The 20361-nt window shown below is 49.6% G+C and overlaps 2 protein-coding genes across 2 annotated transcripts in view; both read right to left on the bottom strand.

Annotated features, from left to right (window-relative positions):
- Positions 1-20361, bottom strand: part of LOC120835975 — a 387414-nt gene that overhangs the window by 314041 nt on the left and 53012 nt on the right. The window lies entirely within an intron of this gene.
- On the bottom strand, positions 1165-6380 carry LOC120837120 (protein dissatisfaction-like). Its single transcript, XM_040206311.1, has 3 exons — positions 5979-6380; positions 3458-3731; positions 1165-2115 (listed from the first exon to the last, which is right to left on the bottom strand). Exons 1-3 carry the CDS (start codon positions 6258-6260, stop codon positions 1865-1867), a joined length of 807 nt encoding a protein of 268 aa, XP_040062245.1. The 5' UTR covers positions 6261-6380; the 3' UTR covers positions 1165-1864.

The raw sequence follows: 20361 nt of genomic DNA, 5'->3' as shown, positions 1-20361 counted from the left end.
AGCATACGAGACTGTTAACTGTCAATATGTCCCTGTTTAAATTGCTAACACAGTAAGCTTAAAACTTTCAAAATGGGATGCATTAGTTGATGCCTGCCGCCATGACGGGACTTAGCTAATATGGACTTTTAGTAGATCGTATTCTAAAGTTGCGCTTTGCGGGCGGGAGCTTGTGCCCTTCACTTTGAAGCATGGATTGAGCACGCGCCTGCTGGGCCCGCTCTCCTATATACTAAAACTCCCTAATAGTATTTTTTTATGCAAGTGGGAGAAATTTAGACGACATGGGAAGTCGGATGTCTTTTTTCTCACTCTTAAGGATGTTTAATAAGTAATCCAACCTAGCGTCAGAGGGCGTCCGTGCACGCTCTTTTTAACGTTGCTGTCCGTCTGGCCCTCAATCAGAACGTAACCTTCAAGGGCGAAAAAACGCCAAAACTTGCAGAGCCAAGCTGGATCATTCTAGCCGACCCCAGGAGTCGCACGAAAGAATCGGGGCGATTTGCATTTGAGTGTGACAGAGCGTATTGTGCGAGCTCGTGACCACTTACGAATGAACTCTTCCGAACTGCGTTTAACAAACTGAAGGTTGTGCGGTATTTGTTACATGAAATCTACGCACTATCTATGATAAATGCTCGCTTCTAACATTGCCAGAAGTATTTTAAGTTTACGGTAAAATACTGATGTGCTAAACATTAGGCAATATATATATATATTCAGATCGAGTGTGTTCCAGGGACTCCTGATAGATGGCGCCAATGAGAAAGTGTGTTCTTGCGTCGTAAGCGGTCGCATGCGAGCACAACGCGTTCTGTAGCGCGCAAACACAAATGTGTGGACTAGGCTTAAGAAGAAAGCGCGAACGCTCACTGACGTTACGTTGAAGTATAAAGGACTACCTAATCTAGTGCATCCGACTTAATCCGGTCAATAATGCCACATGCCAGAGGCGATAAACCATCGTCGGACCCGTGTAAGTTCTGACACGTTGAAGTATATGAGACGTTTATCCGGATTGGGGTAGGGTATGTGAACATGGTTAAAATCGCGCACAAAGAGACGAGGACAAACGAGGATTTTAACCATGCGCGATTTTAACCATGTTCAACGTTTACCAACTCGCCCAACTTACTACTCTTCTACAGTAGGGTATGTGTTTTGGGATTTGGCCAGGATATGAAACTGTGCTGCTTGGCACCTTGTGCTTTTCTGTTGTATTTTGAGGCACTATAGCACATCTTCACTGGAACAAAGTTAGAAAAAAATAGTTGTTTTCAACGAAGCCACACAAACTTAGTAGTGTCAGTAATAAGGAGCGATTTTTACAGGAGGTAAGCTTAGCTTGTCGCGGATACTTGGATCATAATACAAAGAGAATTGCGAAAATTGATACCCCTCTAGTAGTGTCATTACATATGTTTCATTCAGAAAGCGCGCAGAACCAAATGAGGTTCGGTAGAGATTCACAATGAAGAATAAATAGCACAGAAAAGATAAAGACGAAGAAGACAGGGAGATCGAACAAGAGCTCGTCTGCTGTCTTTTTCCTTCATTCGTCCGTCACTTTTGTGCGCCATTTATTTCTACCCTTTTGTACTCTGTCGCAGAGAAGGACCTTGTAATTTCGATTCAGCCGAAACTTCCACCACAGCTTCACACATTCATTTCCGACCAAGATCGGCCACCGACACAGCCCGAGGGACGGATGTCCAAAGCGACGGATCTTCCGGCAGCCTTGACCCCTTGTACGCCACTACAATATCTATTCGTCAGCAGCCAGCCTGGACATCATTAGCCACGTCCGAACGACGTAAGAGGCATTAATCAGCGTTCAGCAAAATCACGGCACTTGCAGGCGACTTCAGTCGACCTTCTCCATGTTGTACATGTCGCCGAGGATCCTCTCGATGGGTATGTTGCCTATGGTGTCCTTGAAGAACAGTCGTTCCACCGTGGCGGCGCTGATGGCCCTGAGGCTGGGCAGGAGCAGCAGCAGCCTGCCGAATCGGGTCGGTTGCCGCGGGTGCTTATGGCGGATGTAGTCTCCGAGAACACACTGCGCCTGGTCCTGGAGCATCTCCACGGGGTGCACGTCGCAGAGGCCGATTGTTTCTGCGGGAGAGGCAGAGGCAGGCCAATATGCTTATCCAGGCATAGTCACTGACAGGATTAGAACGACAGGGAGGTCTTTCAGACGTCCAGCGCGAGCTTCCCTCCTTCAAGAACACTTCAGTGTATCGTGAGCGTCGAGCCTGCATGCATTGCCGAAGCACGACGGAAAGCAACGAGCATGTGCGAAGGCCCGACATTTGATAGAGATAACCTGCCATTCTCATCGTGTCAGGGACAATAGTATTTAAGGTGTGCGGGCGCGTGATTTTGTGAGGTTGCGGCGGTTTCTGTAACTGTCCCGGGCCTGGTAACAGTCCCAGTTCAATTGCCAATGCCAAATAATATCAGCTGTGTTCGTGACGACGGCGGGATTTACTGAAAACACGGCAGAACACGATTTCTTGAGTTGGGGCGCGTCTTACGCCTACATAGTAGTGAATACTGATTTGCTGTCGATAATAAAGCGGACATCTGCTACGCACAAAGAAAATGAGAGAGAGGAGGAGACGAGTGCGCGTGGGGACGTCAGAACGCCGAGCTCTGGTTCGAACGATTAGAGGGAGCTAAAGCTGGTGTGTTTCGCGCCCTCAAAAGTGGTCTCTTGATTTCTTCGCGACGACGTCAAAAGAATGTCACGCTGTCGCCTGCCGTGATCCTGGCGGTGGCACAGCAACGGAGGGGGCAAGCGCCCAATCTGTTGCAGGCATGCCTATGGGACGAGACGGTTAATGCAAGGAGAAGAAGACACGAGATGGAACGCCGCAACGACAGTGGCACTTGCGTCCGCTCACCTTTTTCGCCAGCAAATTTTACGACCGATCGCCAGGATCGCGACATCCGACAGCATCACACGCCGGCTCACGTGACGCCATTTGTGGCCAATTAAAGACTACTTTTGATGCATGGGCGGGATAGGAAGCTATGCACACAATTCGAAGATACGTTCCCGGCTCCGTCATAGATGCGCGGTATTGAGGAGTTTCCACTCAGCAGGAGTTGACTGTTACTAGGTGCGCGTCGTCCCCACGGGCCTTTTTTACTTCAGAAATATCGGTTTGAGAGTAAATGGATATGGTACTCTCTAGCTCTTCCTTCTGGCCGAGCAGAGGGGAAAGGTGATTTCTTTGTATCAACTTCGGGACCGAAGACAACCCACGATGCGAACAAAAGCGAAGTTTGGGGGAGCCGTATCTAGGTCACAGCTGCTCAATGGGCAAGCAGGGTATTGCTGACGTTTTGAGTGTCGAACGGATGGGAGAGGCCTTGCGCGCGTTATTTTCTAGTCAAACCCAGTCCCGTGTCTAGGTGGCGGTACATATTTAAAGAAAAGGTTGATTTGTACCTGGCTTGAAGAGCACGACGGCCTTGAGGCAGCTGCACTCGGTGTCGTCGGGCGAGAGCTGCCTGAGCCTGCGCATCACGTCCTGGATGTAGTGGAGCTCGGCGCCCTGGTGCGGGGAGCCTTCGAGGGCCGCCAGCGCGTCCGGGTGCAGCCGGAGCGCGGCTCCCGCTCCGCCCTTGAGTCCCGGCAGGGAGGACACCAGGTCAGCAGCCACCGACCACTGGGCCATGTACAGCAGGAACAGGTCCTTCCACGACTCCTCCAGCAGGGTCACCTGCCCAAGAGAGAAAATGGCCAATCAGGGATCTACTGAACGTTGCTTTGGCCGTAGTTTGAAACGCCAACTCACATACACATGCCTGAACCTGAGACGAAAAGAAGCTGCAGTCTGAGACGGTGTGTGTTGCTTTTCGTTCTCCTTCTCCGTGTCAGGTTCATTCACGTAAAATATTCCCAGCTCGCTCGCGCGCTCAATCTTTTGATCCACCAAAGTTAAGTATGCTGTGCGAATGCTTTGTATGTCGGGAGGTCAGTCTGTCGACCTTGAAAGGGGCGCCTCGTGTATCCGCCGAATAAAGAGAGATTCTGACCGTTTTTAAGGCGCAATAAAAGTGTCCATACATTATACAAAAGACACGGAGTTCCGACATGATGACAAAATTATCTACGGACACACCTGAAGCATCTTCGAAGCATGTTTGCTCCATGCGTGCTTCAGACATGGCTGCAGACAGTTCTTGAATCACCAATGGGACCGTCAGAAAAAGAAGGCCTCGAACAGTGTCTGCACATTGTCTTTTTGTAAGATGTATTGACGGTGGGACCGTACTCCATGGAGCGAAAAAAGCGACGAAATTCACCCCGCCACCGGGTGAATTTCGTCGCTTTTCTCGCTCCATGCGGAAGCATAGCAATTTTGCGTAGCAATTATTGGATTTATTGCTTTTTTTTTTTTTGGGGGGGGGGGGGGGGGGGGAGGGGGGGAGAAAATGGCGGTGGTTAATACACTTATTATGTTAAATTGCTTTCTACGTAGTGACACTGATCGATACAATTCACATTCATGGAATTCTTGGCTGATGGCATTTTGGAAACAGACTTCTGGTCTCCTCATTTTTTAGGCCCCGTACTTTGGTAGTAACGAACGGGTACAGACTCGATCATGCTCTTCGGGAAATTGACTAAAGTAGAAGTTTGGGCTAGTTGGTATTTCATGATTAACGTGGCATCCAGGTCACGCTTTTTATTCATGTTTGTTTGTTGTGACAATACAGTATTTATTTATACTCGCTGTTAGAACGAATAAACTTCAGTTATAAGTCAGCGCCTTGTTTGTCTACCTTCTTGTTCTTGTCCGTGTCCTTGCTCTGTTTTAATCTTTAATCTTCGGGAAAGTAATTTGAGTACGAAAACATATTCGCACAAACATGGATCACATGAGGGAACCCCCCCCCCCCCCCCCCCCCCCGTCACGCGGCCTATGCACCTAGTCAGTTTCTTCGCTAAATTAAGCGAGGAAACTGACTTGGTACATAGGTCACGTGGCGCCAATTTCCCCGCTAAGTTTGACACTGATAAAATATAGCTTCTTTTTTTTATTCCCCGAAACGACTGTTTTATGTCCTCTAAATAAATTTAAACAATCGCTCCTTAAATACTGCATTTCGTGCATTATAAGATATTAGAAATGAAGCACACTGCCATCTTTTTAGAGGGCAGCTCTTAGCGGCCCGTTTCCGGCTTGAGCGACGTCGGCGTCGGCGTAACCGCGAGGTCACGTGACCCCCCCCCCCCCCCCCGAGGTCACGCGACCCCTCCACGTCACGTGCCCCAGGTCACGCGACCCCCCCCCCCTTCCCGAGGTCACGTGACCCCTCCCCCCGGGTCAAGTGACCCCCTCCCCCCAGAGGAGATTGGAGAATGAGGGGAGGAGGAGGAGAAGGAGGAGGAGGGGTGTACCCTCCTTTCAGTACCCTTTCCTCCTCCTCCTCAAGAGCTGCGCTCTAATTCGGCGTTACAGGGAGTTGTAAACGGCTTTGACTTATTCTTTTTTTTAATTTCCGACCAAAGTTGTCACATTACCTTGGAGCTGGGTAAGAGGTGAAGAAAAAAAGAAACTGAAGTTTTAATGTTCATCATGCTCAGGAACATAACGTGAGAGCCCATCTCGTTTTCGTGTGACGGTTTCCATGTTGAGCTATGACGTAGTTGGATTGGGCGACAAAGAGTAAATAGTTTAAGTTTAACTACAATAAAGAAATAATAGCACAGAGAATAGTAGAACCATTGGTACGAACCTCTTAAATTATAGCACCTTCCAATCGGCAAATAAGGTGATTTACTATTTTTAGTCAAACTCAACTACGGCGGAACTCAACATGGCGGCCGCTACGAGAAAAAAAGGAGAACGAATTGTCTATAAATAGGTTGTAACATTGCAAAGCAAAAAAAAAAAAAAAAGAATCGTGGCAGGCAGAAAACCACTTTCCCGCCATGTCTGACTCTTGCCGGCTGCACTCGCCTGGTCCCCCTTGGAGAGAGTCTGAAAGGTGGGCAGACACTTGACCCATCGGATGACCATGAAGAGCAGCCTGGCGGTGACCTCTTGGACGGAGCCTCCCCAGGGGGGCGCCGGCGGCTGGCCCGACAGCCGCTGCCGCAGGCTGGCCTCGTCCAGACCCGCGAAGGGACTCGACATGAGCGAGAACGCCGAGCTGGCCAGCGCGCCGTCGGAGCCCAACTTCGCACCGAGTCCCGAAGGGGGCGCGAACGGCCCTCCCGCGTTCATCCCGCTCGGTCCCATCCTGTATGGGTGAGTAGCGAGGGAGGACAACGCTCATTGCATGACGTGACATTCACAAGAAGGTGTCATTGGGCCGTCTTGTCGGACACTGTGCGGCTTATTGCACGCTAACGGTGACGAAGTCGAAAGGGCTGAAAGACAACAGAGGAAAATGCGCACTAAAGAAAGTCTGCGAGTTCACTTTCGTACAGAATACAAAGATGGCCAATCACGGATAGAGGATTCTCAGAAAATGACGAAGCTCAGTATACGTTTAGTTCTGAAGAAAAACACTCTGTGCGCTCGTACAATGAGCAAGCCAAACGTCATGCTCACTGTCCTTATAGCAGAAAGTATATTTTTGTCTTATCGTATTTTGAGCTTCGTCATTTGCTGTTTATAATGATTGGCTGTCTTTGTGTTTTTGGGTAGGTGAACTCCCATACCTTTATCAGGGTGGAAAATAAAAATTAAGACGATTTAAATCGTGATTTAGATCGCGTCGGTTTTACTATGACGATTTAAATCAAAACTTGGAAAACGCTTAAGCTTCGCCTTTAACGCGAGAGTGAAACATAAACACCAGCTCTTTCCCAAGCAGTGCAAGCGTGCGAGGAGTTGTGAGTTTGAATCCCCCCCTAAAATTCTTGAAACTTTTCTTTAAGGCAAATGAATTACTTTATAGAGTGAAATCATTTTAGATATTCGGCGGACTTTAATTCGCACTACATGTCATGTTTTTTTAATCACTTTCATTCCACGCGTGACATCACGTTTTACGTGAGCGCTGTGGGCTGTTTGAAATTCCCGCGCGAGGTCATGTGGCTGTGACGTCATGACCCTATCGACCAATCAGGATTTTCCTGTTTGCGATTTTCTCGTCACGCCACTGATACCGGATTTCCTGCAAAACGATCTCCTTAACGCTATCGCCTTAAAACTATCCCGCAGAAATAAGCCCAAAAAACTCTCTATTAACTGCTTGTCTCGCTTTCTATGTACACCTGTTTTGTATTTATATAAAAAAAAATCATAAAGCCAAAAAAAAAAAAGACAATTTATTGGAGGTTGAACACGAACAGCTCCTCTGGGCAAATAAGGGATTTAACCTTTTCTACGTTCCAATTCGTTCGTCAGTTACGTAATATTCTACTGCAAGCAAATTAAAACGCAAAAAAAAAAGAAGATTATTTTAGCTTTTGATCTTGGCGGTGGCTTTCCAGGCGAGCGATCTGCTCTTTTTTCGCAAGGGAGTCTGAAGCGCTCGACGCAGTAGAACTTTAGGCGATAGCGGTCTCGCTGCGGTTGCGGAACCATTCGCGCTGCTGCGCACATCGCCGCTCGTTCCGTTCCCGCTCTTCCTCCGGAGGAATGTTGCCGCCATCTATGAGCGACGGCAGCAACCAGTTGTCTGGTTGCCGAGGCTGGAAAGGTTGCCGCGATCTATGGGTGAAGGCGGCAAGCAGACAACCGGCAAGCACAACGGGTGGTTCTCATTTGAACCCGTTCGCATTTCTACCTTCTCGTTTTTACCTTCTCATTTCAACCCAGCGCAAAACAACTTTCGCGTTTCTCCCTTTCTCATTTAAACCGTTCTCAAAACAAGCTTTCGGGTTTTGACCCTTCTCAAAACGACTTTTCTCATTTTAACCTTTCTCATTTCAAATTTTCTCAAAACATACTTTCTGGTTTTGACCATTGTCAGAAAGACTTTTCTCATTTTAACCTCTCTCATTTCGAACCCAAATTAATCCAACATCATGATCTCGCAATCTTTCTGCAGTATTTATGGCGAATTCAGGTAATTAATTGCCTTCGAGCCCTTGTCTGTGGCACCGGCGACCAAAAACGCGCCAGCGGCGCATCACCTGACCCTCTCCACCCGAATGCAAAGCACAATGAACTGGCGTTTTTATTTGACTGGGTCGCGAGTGAGCTCTGTTAACTTCTTCTTCGATCACTCTATGGTACCATGAGCGCGCTGCATACGCCAATAACATAAACTACGACTCTTTGAGATGTGTGTAAACAGAAGCGGCTACACAAGACTTTTCAAAATATTGGCATTACCACAGTCCGTGCAGCTGACAGAATATTAAAATATAAAATCAATGAAAGGGCAGATGTATAAATCAGTGTGGTGCTGCCCGCACGCGCGTCAAATTTCAATAAACTTCGTTTGGATTGTCGACAATCCAAACGTCGACAATCCGTCGACAAACGTCGACAACGTCGACAATTGTCGACAATCCAAACGTACCGAAGTCGAAAGCGACGCTTGCCAGCGTCGCTTTCCATATTCTGTTTACTGTTAGTAGAGAGTTTTAGTAGATCGTTCCCATGACTCTGATAACGGTACCGATACTCCGCCACCGCCTTCCTTGCGCACGCATAGTATCGTTATCGGGGCTATCGGGGGTATCGGAACGATCTACTAAAACTCTCTAGTACCTTTTTTGGAATCCTCAGTCTTCTCATTGAACCCACCCTCCTTGAAATTGTAATGCGTGTTCAAGTTTCAAACTACATCACTATGCATACTTTTTTTTTCAGCAGTGTAATAACTTGTTATTACAGAGTTGTAAAATAAAGTGATGTATGATGCAGCCCGTGTCTCAGAGAAAACATACCTTGCTCAGGCTGGATGAATTCTTCCAAAAATGTTGACTTTCTTTGAAACATAAATTATATTTCTCTTCGTTGTTTTTGCTATCTTGTCTCAGAGCACAAAAGGGCGCCTGTCTCGATGGCTTCGTTTGCCACTCGAACCCGCTATTTGCTGCCTCAGCGAGCATTGTTTCGTTTGGTTCCCTATCCCGATTCGGACTTGACGATACTGGATACAGTCTGGCAGACAAGCTGCCCGACCTCTTGGAGCTCGGGAAAACTTTTGCTGGTAAATTGCCGGTACACGCCTGAGAAGCGCAACCCGAAAAGCTTGCACCCGCCAGCCTTTGACCACACGAACGCCCTTGCCGAAGATATGGGGAAACTTTTTTTCAGGGAAAATGAACACCCGAATTGGCCATTACAAGCAATAACACATGACTAGCACAATGATTTATCCGCTCCACACGACGACATCTTACGACATACAACGACAGAAGAGAAATGAAGTACCGAATCTGCGCTAGCACTTTTGAAACCACGTCACCATGTGACCACGTAGCTACGTCAACAGACTCGGGGTGGCACGCAGGCATAAGGAAAATTGTTTCATATGCTATGCAAGAGATGGTGCCGCTTCGCTTCATCTTCAACCTTCATCCTTAACTGTTTTTCCTTCTTTATATACGTCACTACGGTGTTCAGATGACAGCGGGTTCAAATGAGAAAGGGTCGAAACGCGAAAGGTTAAAACGCGAAGGGCGTTTTGCGAATGGGTTCAGACGAGAAGGGTTCAAATGAGAATGGGTTCAAATGAGACGGGTATAAATAAGAAAGGATCGAAACGCGAAAGGTTAAAACGAGAAGGGCGTTTTGCGAATGGGTTCAAACGAGAAGGGTTCAAATAAGAATGGGTTGTTTCGAGATACACCCAGCACAACACTCTGGACAGCTACCGCCCTGTATGAGCGACGGCGGCAACCATAGTGTTGTCTCGACATTTGTTTGATACCGGACACGATCCTCGGGAAACTGGCCCTTAACAGCTCCACTGTAATAGGCTGCTTTCGTTCTATTATGGCGGGTTTATATAAATAAAAAAGTTGTTAATTAAACGGTTCTTTAGAAAATTTATATGTAGAATAACCCTTTTTTTGTATTATTTTCAATGATCGAACGAATGATCAATAAATATGCGACGTTTCGAAATGCATATAGGAATAAAGAATCACTTTATTTTAATTACAGTTATTTACATCAAATTAATCTGTTTAAATAAAGACAATATAAATAAATTTATTTTTAAGATGTTTCTTTTTTCGCTTTGCTTTATTTAGAGTGCATTGACACTTTGCACACGTGCCAGATTACAGCCGCCATGGCTGTGCTTCTTTTGACATGAGTCTTCGCAAAGGCCAGTGCTGGATAGAATGACACAGTTGAATCTAAAATGGCAATAACCTGTCCTGCTGTGGTAATGATGGAACTAAGTGATAAAAAAAGAGGTGAAAACTGAAGGTCGGTTATTGCTGCGCCCATGCGCAGCTGCTGCAAAGCGTCTATAGATATGCGCATAGTCGCTGACAGCTCCAGAAACGCAGGGCATGTTGAGATGCTGCCTCTAGCACGTGCTCGTTGCCTAACATCGTGACTTTGAGCTCGTGCGCCGAGGTGTTATCGAAGGTAGAAAACTTTTGCTGGAAGCGGAGCTCCCGTTGCAAATCCTTTGTTGTAACAAATTATGATTAATGACAGGACCAAGAGGCGTCTCTTTGAGATGTCAAGCCCCAGGGCTCATTCGATGCTGCTTTACGTCATGCTACAACTGCACGGTCACGCTCGAAGCTCACAAGAAGCCGAAGCGTGACCGAAGGTAGGGTGCTCGCACTAGCAGCGGGACAAAACAAAAAGACCTCCTTACCGTTCTTATCTCATCGGAGACTAACAGATGAAGGACGAAAGGAAAGAACTTCGGTTGTCGCTCCGCCAAAGCGACCATCCTACTTCCGTAGCACTTCAACGTCTCGTAAGGTTCGACAGTGCGCGCACAGTCAAAGCACGACGAAGAGCAATGAGCGCGTGTTGCAGGCTGGACATCAGAAAAAGACGCCCTGCGCTCCTTGCCCTTTTAGTGTCAATACACGGTTTGCACGTGACGTCATCGCAACCTGGTGGTGGTCGGGCCTACTTGTTCTTGCCAAGAAATAAATGGTGCACGCGCAATGTAGGGTGCTGAAGGTACCGGCTCAACGGCAAGACCGCCACAATGGCCGCCGATGTGACGCCAGTGCGAACCATTTATAGTGGCCACGATAGTGGCCAAAGTCGACAATACCGCGGCCAAAAAAGACGTGTCCCGGCGCCACGCACCTGGCGCTGTTCCAGATGAGCTCCTGCGAGCGTTCGGCGTTGAGCAGCATCTGGAGCAGGCCCGCCGACCCGATGACTCCGTCCTTGGGGAACAGCGGGGACGGGGGGCCACCGTCCGACGGCGGCGACAGCATGCCTGCCAGCGGCAGGGCGTCGAAGTGCGCGTGCGCCTTGCCGCCGGGGGGTCCTCCGAAGGCCAGGGACGGCAGCAGCAGGCCCGGGGCCGTCGCCCTGGGAGTGGCCTGGTTTGGGTGGTGGTGCAGGGCCCCGTGGGCGTCTCCACCGCCTCCTCCGCAGCCGGGATCCTTGAACTTGGGCTTCCTTGGGCCTCGTTCGTGTTGCACTGCTGGAGAGAAGGGTGGCGTGGGCCCGGTCAGGGCCTCCGGCTCGTGTCGGCCCTTCCTGCTCAGAGTTCCGTATCTTTCGGATTATAGGCCGGTTTCACGTAGCGTACTTCCAGCTCGAAATCACTCCAGACGAACTTTAGCTGGTATGTCTTTCCACGCGCGGAGGCGATGTTTTCTCGGTCCATCGAGTTTATTTTGCGTCACAATCGACTGCCTCTGCCGGAGTAGTCGGTTACAGAAAGGAGCATAATCTGGTGCACTATTTTTATACATACCCGTTTTTATTCAGACTTCAGACGAGCCGGCGTTCGAGACGTCGACCCGTCGGTGGCCACAAAGGCTGTGCTGCCCAGGTGACTCCGAAAGGTAACAAATCGGAATAAACTGTATTCATGCGAGGCAATTACGTCCCTGATCGTACTTAATGGAAGCTGTTGATGGAGCCGCTCGACATGCATTTAACAACACCAAAAACGACGCCAATAACTAAGCGTCTTCGTATAAACAAATGGGACGCTGTTCATCAACATAGCGGCACATAAAACCGCAAATGCAAATTACAAAAAAAAAAAAATCGTCCTTAGATAAGCCGTATACGGCGCATAATCCGCACGTTAAAAATTATTATAGCACCACATTTTGAATATGTACTGTCGGATTAGCGTACAAAAAAGCTTATATGAACAGGAAAAGATTACTAACATAATCTTCCATTCATCAAATCCACCGATTCTCGTAATAATAAACGGGCTTGAAACAGCGGCAACAACAACGACGACAACCACCACCACCACACCCAAAACAACAAACAACCCCTCTATAGGCCGCACCTGTAGAATGTCCATCCCGCATAAAATTTGAACTTTTAAATATTGTGAGGGTGTTTAATGAGATTACTCCAATGGCAATGAATGGCCAAAAGGGAACTGTTCCGCCGGTTGAGTGTGATCCAAATCTCCCTCGGTCGACCAGGCGCGTGCCCCGCGCCCGTGCCGACACTTCTCCTTTATCTTCCTCACAGTACCCCCGGGGGGCTGAAGTGCCGGTCAACCGGCACGTTGGTGTTGGTTGTTGGGTTTAGGTTTGGCGGTGGTAGCGCTTCATACGGGCCACATGGACAATGTCTGTGGACCTGGAGCGATGGTCGCGGGGAGGGTGGACTGGGACAACCTCGTAGTTGGTTGCAGAAAGGCGGCGGACTACCCGATATGGTCCGACAAACTTGCGCATTAGTTTCGTCGATCGGCCCAGTTGGCGGAGAGGGGTTGCCAGTAAAATCTCGTCACCGATGTTGTACGAGACGTTAGGATGGCTCTCTGCATGACGGAGTTGATGGTGGTGCTGTGATCTTAGAGTCTGGAAGTGGGCGATTCGACGGGCATCTTCAGCTCGACCACTGACATCTGAAGAGTAGGCATGCTGGGAGAGGTCGGGTGCACACGGCAAAATTGTGTCCAAAGTTGTCAGGGGATCACGGGCGTACAAAAGGTAATATGGTGAGAATCCTGTGGTAGCCTGGCGTGCGGTATTGTACGCGTAAGTGACGAATGGTAAGACCGAGTCCCAGTTGGTGTGGCTCTCGGTAACGTACATTGAAAGCATGGTAGCTAATGTGTGGTTTAGACGCTCCGTCAGTCCGTTAGATTGAGGATGGTAGGCGCTGGTTATGTTGTGAATAGTGGTAGCCAGGTGGAGAACCTCCGCGAGAACCTTGGAAAGGAACGGGGTGCCCCGGTCACTGACGATAGTCTGTGGAGCGCCATGGCGTAGGACAATAAAGTGGAGAAAGAAGTCGGCCACTTCTTGTGCACTTGCGGTGGGCACAGCTTTCGTTTCTGCATAACGAGTGAGATGATCGATGGCCACAATTATCCAGCGGTTTTTCGTGGCGGAGGCAGGAAAAGGTCCCAAAAAGTCAATACCGATCCGTTGAAAAGGAGTTTCGGGTGGCGGTACGGGTCGTAGAGGGCCGGGTGGTGCGGTGGTAGGGCTTTTGCTGATCTGGCAGAGGTGGCATGCGCGTACGTATTTGCTGATGGATCGATGCATCCCATTCCAAAAGAAACGGTCGCGAACTCTAAAGTATGTCTTCGAAAAGCCAAGGTGGCCAGCAGTAGGGTCATCATGGTTGGCCCTCAGCACGTCTTGTTGTAGATTGCGAGGAACAACAAGAAGCCATGGGCGTCCATGAGGTTCGTAATTACGTCGATATAGGATTCCGTTAAGGAGAGTGAAAAGGCGTGCGCGCTGTTCCACCCGTCGAGCGGGGTGGGGGAGCGTACCTTTTAAGTAGCGGATGATGGGCTCTAATGTCGGATCGGACTGTTGAGCCTCGGCGATGTCGACGTGGTCGAGGGTGGCTGTGGCGTTTAGGTGGTGTATGGGATGCTGAAGGGCAGACACAGCGGGGAGGGGACATCGTGAGAGCCCATCTGCGTCTAGGTGTCGCTTGCCCGATTTATAGATGATAGTAAAGTCGTGTTCCTGTAGCTTTAACGACCAACGTCCGAGACGGCCTGATGGATCTTTAAGCGTAGTAAGCCAACAGAGGGCATGATGGTCAGTGACAATGCGGAAGTGGATACCATATAGGTAGGGGCGAAATTTGGCGATCGCCCACACGACCGCAAGGCATTCACGTTCTGTGATAGTATAGTTGCGTTCCGCTTTTGTAAGGGTACGGCTTGCGTAAGCGACGACGTGTTCTTTACCGTGGACGTTTTGTGCAAGAACTGCGCCAAGGCCGTGCCCACTTGCATCTGTTCGTAACTCGGTGCTGGCACCCTGGACGAAGTGGCCAAGAACAGGAACAGACGTCAGCGCAGACTTAAGAGAGTGAAAGGCTCTGGCTTGGGAAGGGCTCCATTCAAACTTAGCATTGCTGCGAAGCAGCATGTTGAGAGGTTCGGCAATATGTGAAAATCCCGGAATGAATCGTCGAAAATAGGTACAAAGTCCGAGAAAAGCACGAACCTGTTTAAGGCCCTTCGGTTCGGGAAAGTCAGAAACAGCCTGGATCTTGCTAGGGTCTGGACGTATTCCATCGGAACTAACGAGGTGGCCAAGAATTTTGATTTGCTTCGCTCCAAATACGCACTTGCTTGAATTTAGTTGCAAAGTAGCTCTGGTGAAGCAGTCCAAAACCTGTCGTAGCCGATGCAAGTGTTCGTCGAATGTCGTCGAAAATACAACAACGTCGTCAAGATAGCATAAGCACACATTCCAAGTGAGACCACGAAGGAGGGTGTCCATCATTCTTTCGAATGTGGCTGGGGCATTGCAAAGTCCGAAGGGCATAACATTGAAGTGATAGAGGCCACTAGGGGTTATGAATGCGGTTTTAGGTTTGTCGTCGTTGGCTACAGGTATTTGCCAGTAGCCACTTCTGAGGTCCATGGAAGAAAAGAAGGAGGATCCTTGAAGAGCATCAAGCATGTCGTCGATTCGGGGCAGGGGATATGCGTCCTTTCGTGTTACAGTGTTGAGGCGTCGATAATCTACACAGAATCGCCATGATCCGTCTTGTTTCTTGACCAGGACCACAGGGGAAGACCATGGGCTAGACGAATGTTCGATGACTTTCTTTTGGAGCATATCTGTGACGTGTTGTTGTATGACGGCACGCTCTGCAGGGGAAACCCTGTAGGGTCGACTTTTTACTGGAGGGGCGTGAGCTGTGTCAATAGTGTGATGTACGAAGGAGGTTGTCGGAAGGGTGTGGTTCTCGAAGTCAAACAAAGTTTCGTATGTTCCTAGTAGGTGGGTCAGCGCCTTCTGTTGTTCGTCTGGGAGGTCCGGGTCGATCATGTTTCTAATGTGGTGAGAAGGATCTTGATTGAGAGGAAGGCAGGATGGGCTATGAGAAACACCGTCAGACAATGAAGCGATGTTGTCTTCCTGATACATTCTTAACGTAGCAATATGGCTTCCTAGTGGAATAATCTGTTGTTGGCGAGAAGCATTTGTAATGTAGAGATGAACTTTGTCTTGTTTTATGGTGACAATAGAGAAGGGCACAGCAATCCCCTTTTTGGTGAAAAGGGATAAGGATGGTTCGAGAAGGCCGGTGGTTCCTGGAAATGGTTGGTCAGTCGTAAGTGCTGCGAAAATGACAGATAACGGAGGCAGGAACACATCCTGGACTGCGCGCAAGTTAACAGCGGGATGCTCTGCTAACTCGACAGAAGGGTCAAAAGAATTAAGGTGTAACTCACGGCTGGCACAATCGATTAGGGCGTCTGTTGACGCCAGGAAGTCCGATCCTAAAATGACATCGGCTGCGCAGTCCGGAAGTACGGTAAATAAAATAACATAGCGAGTTCCAGCGATGAGGACTGACAGGGTTGCACATCCCAGTGACTGGCAAATAGCTCCATTTCCTAGACGCAAGAAATGTGCACGTGCTGGAGTTAAGACGGCATGTAAGCGTCGGCGGATGCCTTCAGAAATACAGGATGTAGCGGCCCCAGTGTCCACCAAAGCAGAGAATGTTTCGCCGGCAATTTCAACGTTAACGGTCGTAGGTCCAAGAGCTGGAGGATTTACTGCAGAATGCGACTGTGCAGCCTGACCTCCGGTTTGGCCGCAGGCTGCCTCGCTTAGTTTGACGTCAGGGTGGGAGCGGTAGCGTTGTTGAACGGCGAAACTGAACGGCGGCGGGCGGGATAGGGGGAAGGCGATCTGCTGCGGCGGTTTCCAGCTGTTGGAAGCAGACTTCCATCGCGGCGGTCGTTGGAAGTGTGGGTGTCGTTGCAGTAGTAAGATGGCGTTCCACGCTGAAAAGTTTCTTGGCTAATCCTACGGCGACAATAGCGGGTGACGTGTCCGGGAGCACGGCAGTAGAAACATATTGGCCGGTTGTCATCTGTTCGCCAGAGGTCAGCTCGGCGCGGCGGTCCGTAGGAGCGTGAAGGGGGTCTCTCGTGCGTGTGGAAAGGGGCGGTGTAGCGCTGCTGCATCGGCTGGATAGGGCAGAGAGGGGAGAGCGCTGGAGTGGCAGGTGAAGCAGGTGCGTAGGCGCACGAAACCGAGGTGGGCGGCTGCAAAGCTGCACGGAGTTCTTTTTGCACCACTTTTTGAATGGTTTCTGGCTCGATGGCACATCCAGAGGCGTCGTCAGTCAAGCTTGATGGGTTAAAATATCTCCGCAGTTCGTCGCGGATGATGGTCCGGATGAGTTGCGGGAGGTTCAGGTTGGAAACGGGGCTAAGGGAAACTTCAGGAAGGCGTTCGAAAGGCGCCTTGTTGATCCGGGAGCTCTGCATTTCTTCATACGTTTTACATTCTGATATGAGTCGCTGTACGGTCGCGGGAGTTTTCGGGGCTACAACAGAGAAGAGTTCCTGGGACAGACCTTTAAATAGGTGTCGGATCTTATCCTCCTCAGACATTTGCTCATCCACTCGTCGGCAGAGACGAAGGACGTCTTCGATGTAACTTGTGGAAGTCTCGGTTGCAGCTTGGAAGCGGTGTGATAGCTTTTCTTTTGCCTGTTGTTTGCGGCTCTCCGGCTTGCGGAACGCTTCTGAAAACGATGTTTTGAAGCCATCCCATGAGTTGATGTCGTCTTCGTGGTTGTCAAACCACTGAAAGGCTGTGTCTTTTAGGAAGAACACTACGTTCGCCAGCTTATGGGAGTCATCCCAACGGTTATGAGCGCTTACGCGGTCGTAGTGTTTCAGCCAGTCATCGACGTCGCCTGGGGGGGAGCCGCTGAAGGTTGGAGGGTCCCGCTGGCGGTTTTTCACATAGTTGGGAGGCGGCCGTGAGGGTTCACTTGGTGCAGTTCGTTGTTCGTCTGGCATGGCGACGGTAGTGGTGCGCCCGCTTCGAAGCTCCAGAGCACGCCTTGGGGTGGCCGACCACGAAGAGGTAGGGGAACTTAAGCACCTCCACCACTTGTGAGGGTGTTTAATGAGATTACTCCAATGGCAATGAATGGCCAAAAGGGAACTGTTCCGCCGGTTGAGTGTGATCCAAATCTCCCTCGGTCGACCAGGCGCGTGCCCCGCGCCCGTGCCGACACTTCTCCTTTATCTTCCTCACAATATGTACAGTCCGCAGATTGTTGACCGAAAAATCTGTTAAAGGGCAACTCCGCTCAATTCCGAAAAATTTAGGCTTACATGTGATTCCATTACACAAAGCACTACTAAACAGCTCTACGTCTTCGGATTCGCGAAATGTGCAATATTATTTGTCTAATCTTAATTTAAACATCAGCTGATACCGAAACTGAAACTTCGGTTGCGTCAGGCAACATTGGTCTCGTGCCGTCAGAGTCATGGCCACATCACGTCGAACCACGTGGTCTTGTGATATAGGGGGGGCGAGGGACAGGACACGCGACGCGGGCAGGTCGCTTCGCATGGAGTGGACGGTGATGACCCGGGGGAGAGGGGGAAGGGAGACGACGAAAGAGGAGAGGGGGAGCGGAGAAACAGACCGATAAGCGCGCAGGGTAGCGCAAACTAGCGCATCCGCGTTACGGTGATCACGTGGACGCCGTTCAGCCAACACCGGTAGGAGGAACTCATGACGTCATCGTTCAATTTCGCTCTGAGAAGTAAAAAACAAACAAAACGTGAGGATGACGTAGTCATGCCTCTGACGTAGTGACTCAATGTTGGCCGCTCCAACTCCGTCGCATTGACTACGCTGACGATTGCGCCTCACGTCGCACGCTAGAGTTGGCAGATTTCGGCGACTTGGCTCACTTGAAGATTTGCTGGCCAGTTTATTAAATATATAGACGGAATTAGATCGTAATATTTGACATGGGGTCTTCCTATATGATACTGAAGAGGGCTACATAGTTTTCTAAATACCAAAAATGAAGCGGAGTTGCCCTTTAAGTGTTACGTACCGTTCGTAATGGTCCAAGACAAAAGGGAGTTTTCGTAGATCGTTTTCGCCATCCCGCAACACCCTCCGCAACGCGCTACGATACCCGGAACTCTACAGTCAATGCCATCGGCGTGCAGGCGCAGTAGCGGCTTCTTCGTTGCGGAGGGCTTAGCGGAGGGGGAAAAGTGGTCTACGAAAACTTCCTAAAGTTCACACTGGCCTTCTGGCCCCGCTCGCAAGGGATATCGGGTAGGTAGGAAACCCAACCGATTGCTATTGTCACCCATGCTAACCACCTGGTTAGCATGGTGCAATATTGATTCCGATTTCGCAAGTGCGACGTTGATCACCGTACCGACGCACCGAGAGAGCCGTCCTCGCCCCTTTTCTGGGTACTACCCCAAACCTCTGGCGACTTCCCCTGCCGTCCTCCTTGACCACCCTTTCAGCGGGTACCCTGACCACAGCCAATTTCGACAAACAAGGATCCACGCAAAGGCGGGCGAGCCGAACTCCTCCACAGCCGTAAGGGGTCCCAAATTTGCGAGTTAGCGGGTGGAAGACTCCACAGCCGAAAGGGGTCGGACGTACAGGCTGGCCTCCAGAAGCAGGGACATGTCCAGAGTTTGGTATCCGAGAGCCAAGTCCCTTACGCCCCTTCGGCGGCCGCTTATATTGAGTTCAGCAGCATTCTGGGGTCCTCCAGTCCACCAATCAGAAAATTTTGGGAGAACCAATCAAGAGATTTTTTTAGCACCAATCAAAAGGCTCGGAGCCCAAAGCAAATACTAACATTCCTAAAACAAGCGCATACACGAGACAGAACACATTCTAAACGAAGTTCACAAGAAAAGTCATAAACAATAGAAAGCACATTCGTAGGCAGAGAAATTATACATACACAGAACAAAACCACCTGGGAAGTAGAGATCCCAAAAGCAGACTTACACAAGGCAAAACATTTCCAACGCGGGGTTCTATAAACTAAGTGTAGCGTTGCAGCGTTCAGGTACGCTCCCATATGGGGTCCCCCGACTCCGGTGAAATCCATGAGCCGTCCCGTGAAGACGGAACGAACTCTAGGAGAAGGCAAAAACATAAAGTGAAGCTAGACTAAACACTCGCGCGAGCAAAACTTCGTGACAATATAGTCCATTACAATTCAAAACTCAAGAACAGCAGGAGACGGGGTCCTTCCCTCTTTCCACTGTCAGAGCGAATGCTTGAGAGGAGGAGAGCGGACCCCAACGTTTGCTGTGCTAATGCCTTGAGTTGTGACATTAAGCTATGCAAAACGTCAGCTTGCATTGCTTAATGTCACAACCCAGACTGTGTTTTTTTGGTTTAAACGTAAGTTTCGGCAACGTCATTCGCTGAGCTGCCTCCGTAAGTTGCGGTGATTGGCTCTTCGAGTTTTGTGCGGAAACGTAGACGCACGGGCTTTTTTTTTTTTTTTTTTTTTAAGTGATAGTCGTCTTCCGATAATTCTCAATAATCTCCTGCCCGAAGCGGTTGCGGCAACATCCTATTGGTCGTCGTGGCGGCGAAGTTTAAAACGCAAAATAATTTCCAGGCTATACTCCGTTCACCCATAAGCTGAGACTGCACTGCAGTGGAACCTACGTCCTCGTTGAACCAATCATACGTCTCTCTTTCGCCACGTCATCACGCTCCAGGCCATACCCACACGCGGAGGACCGGGTCAGGTGATTAGAGGGAGGCAGTTGATTGATCCGGCGGGCACGTAGCTCCCACCGTAGTCTCAGCTTAAGGGTGAATGAACTTCCACGCCTTGACGGCTCATTGTAGCAGTCTGCGGCTTATTGCGGAACGTCTCGGCCTAACAGCGGGTACTGATATTCTGTGTAAAAGGCCCGGGAACTTCGGTGAAATGTCGGCGCCTCCTTTGAGATTCTGAAGCCAAAGTCGGTATGCTCAGAAGGAAGAAGTCG

This window comes from Ixodes scapularis, unplaced genomic scaffold (genome assembly GCF_016920785.2).
Source record: "Ixodes scapularis isolate PalLabHiFi unplaced genomic scaffold, ASM1692078v2 PGA_scaffold2__306_contigs__length_199485367, whole genome shotgun sequence".
NCBI lineage: Eukaryota > Metazoa > Arthropoda > Arachnida > Ixodida > Ixodidae > Ixodes > Ixodes scapularis.
Note: the sequence above shows the minus strand (reverse complement) of the source record. Positions and strands in the feature narration are given on the sequence as shown.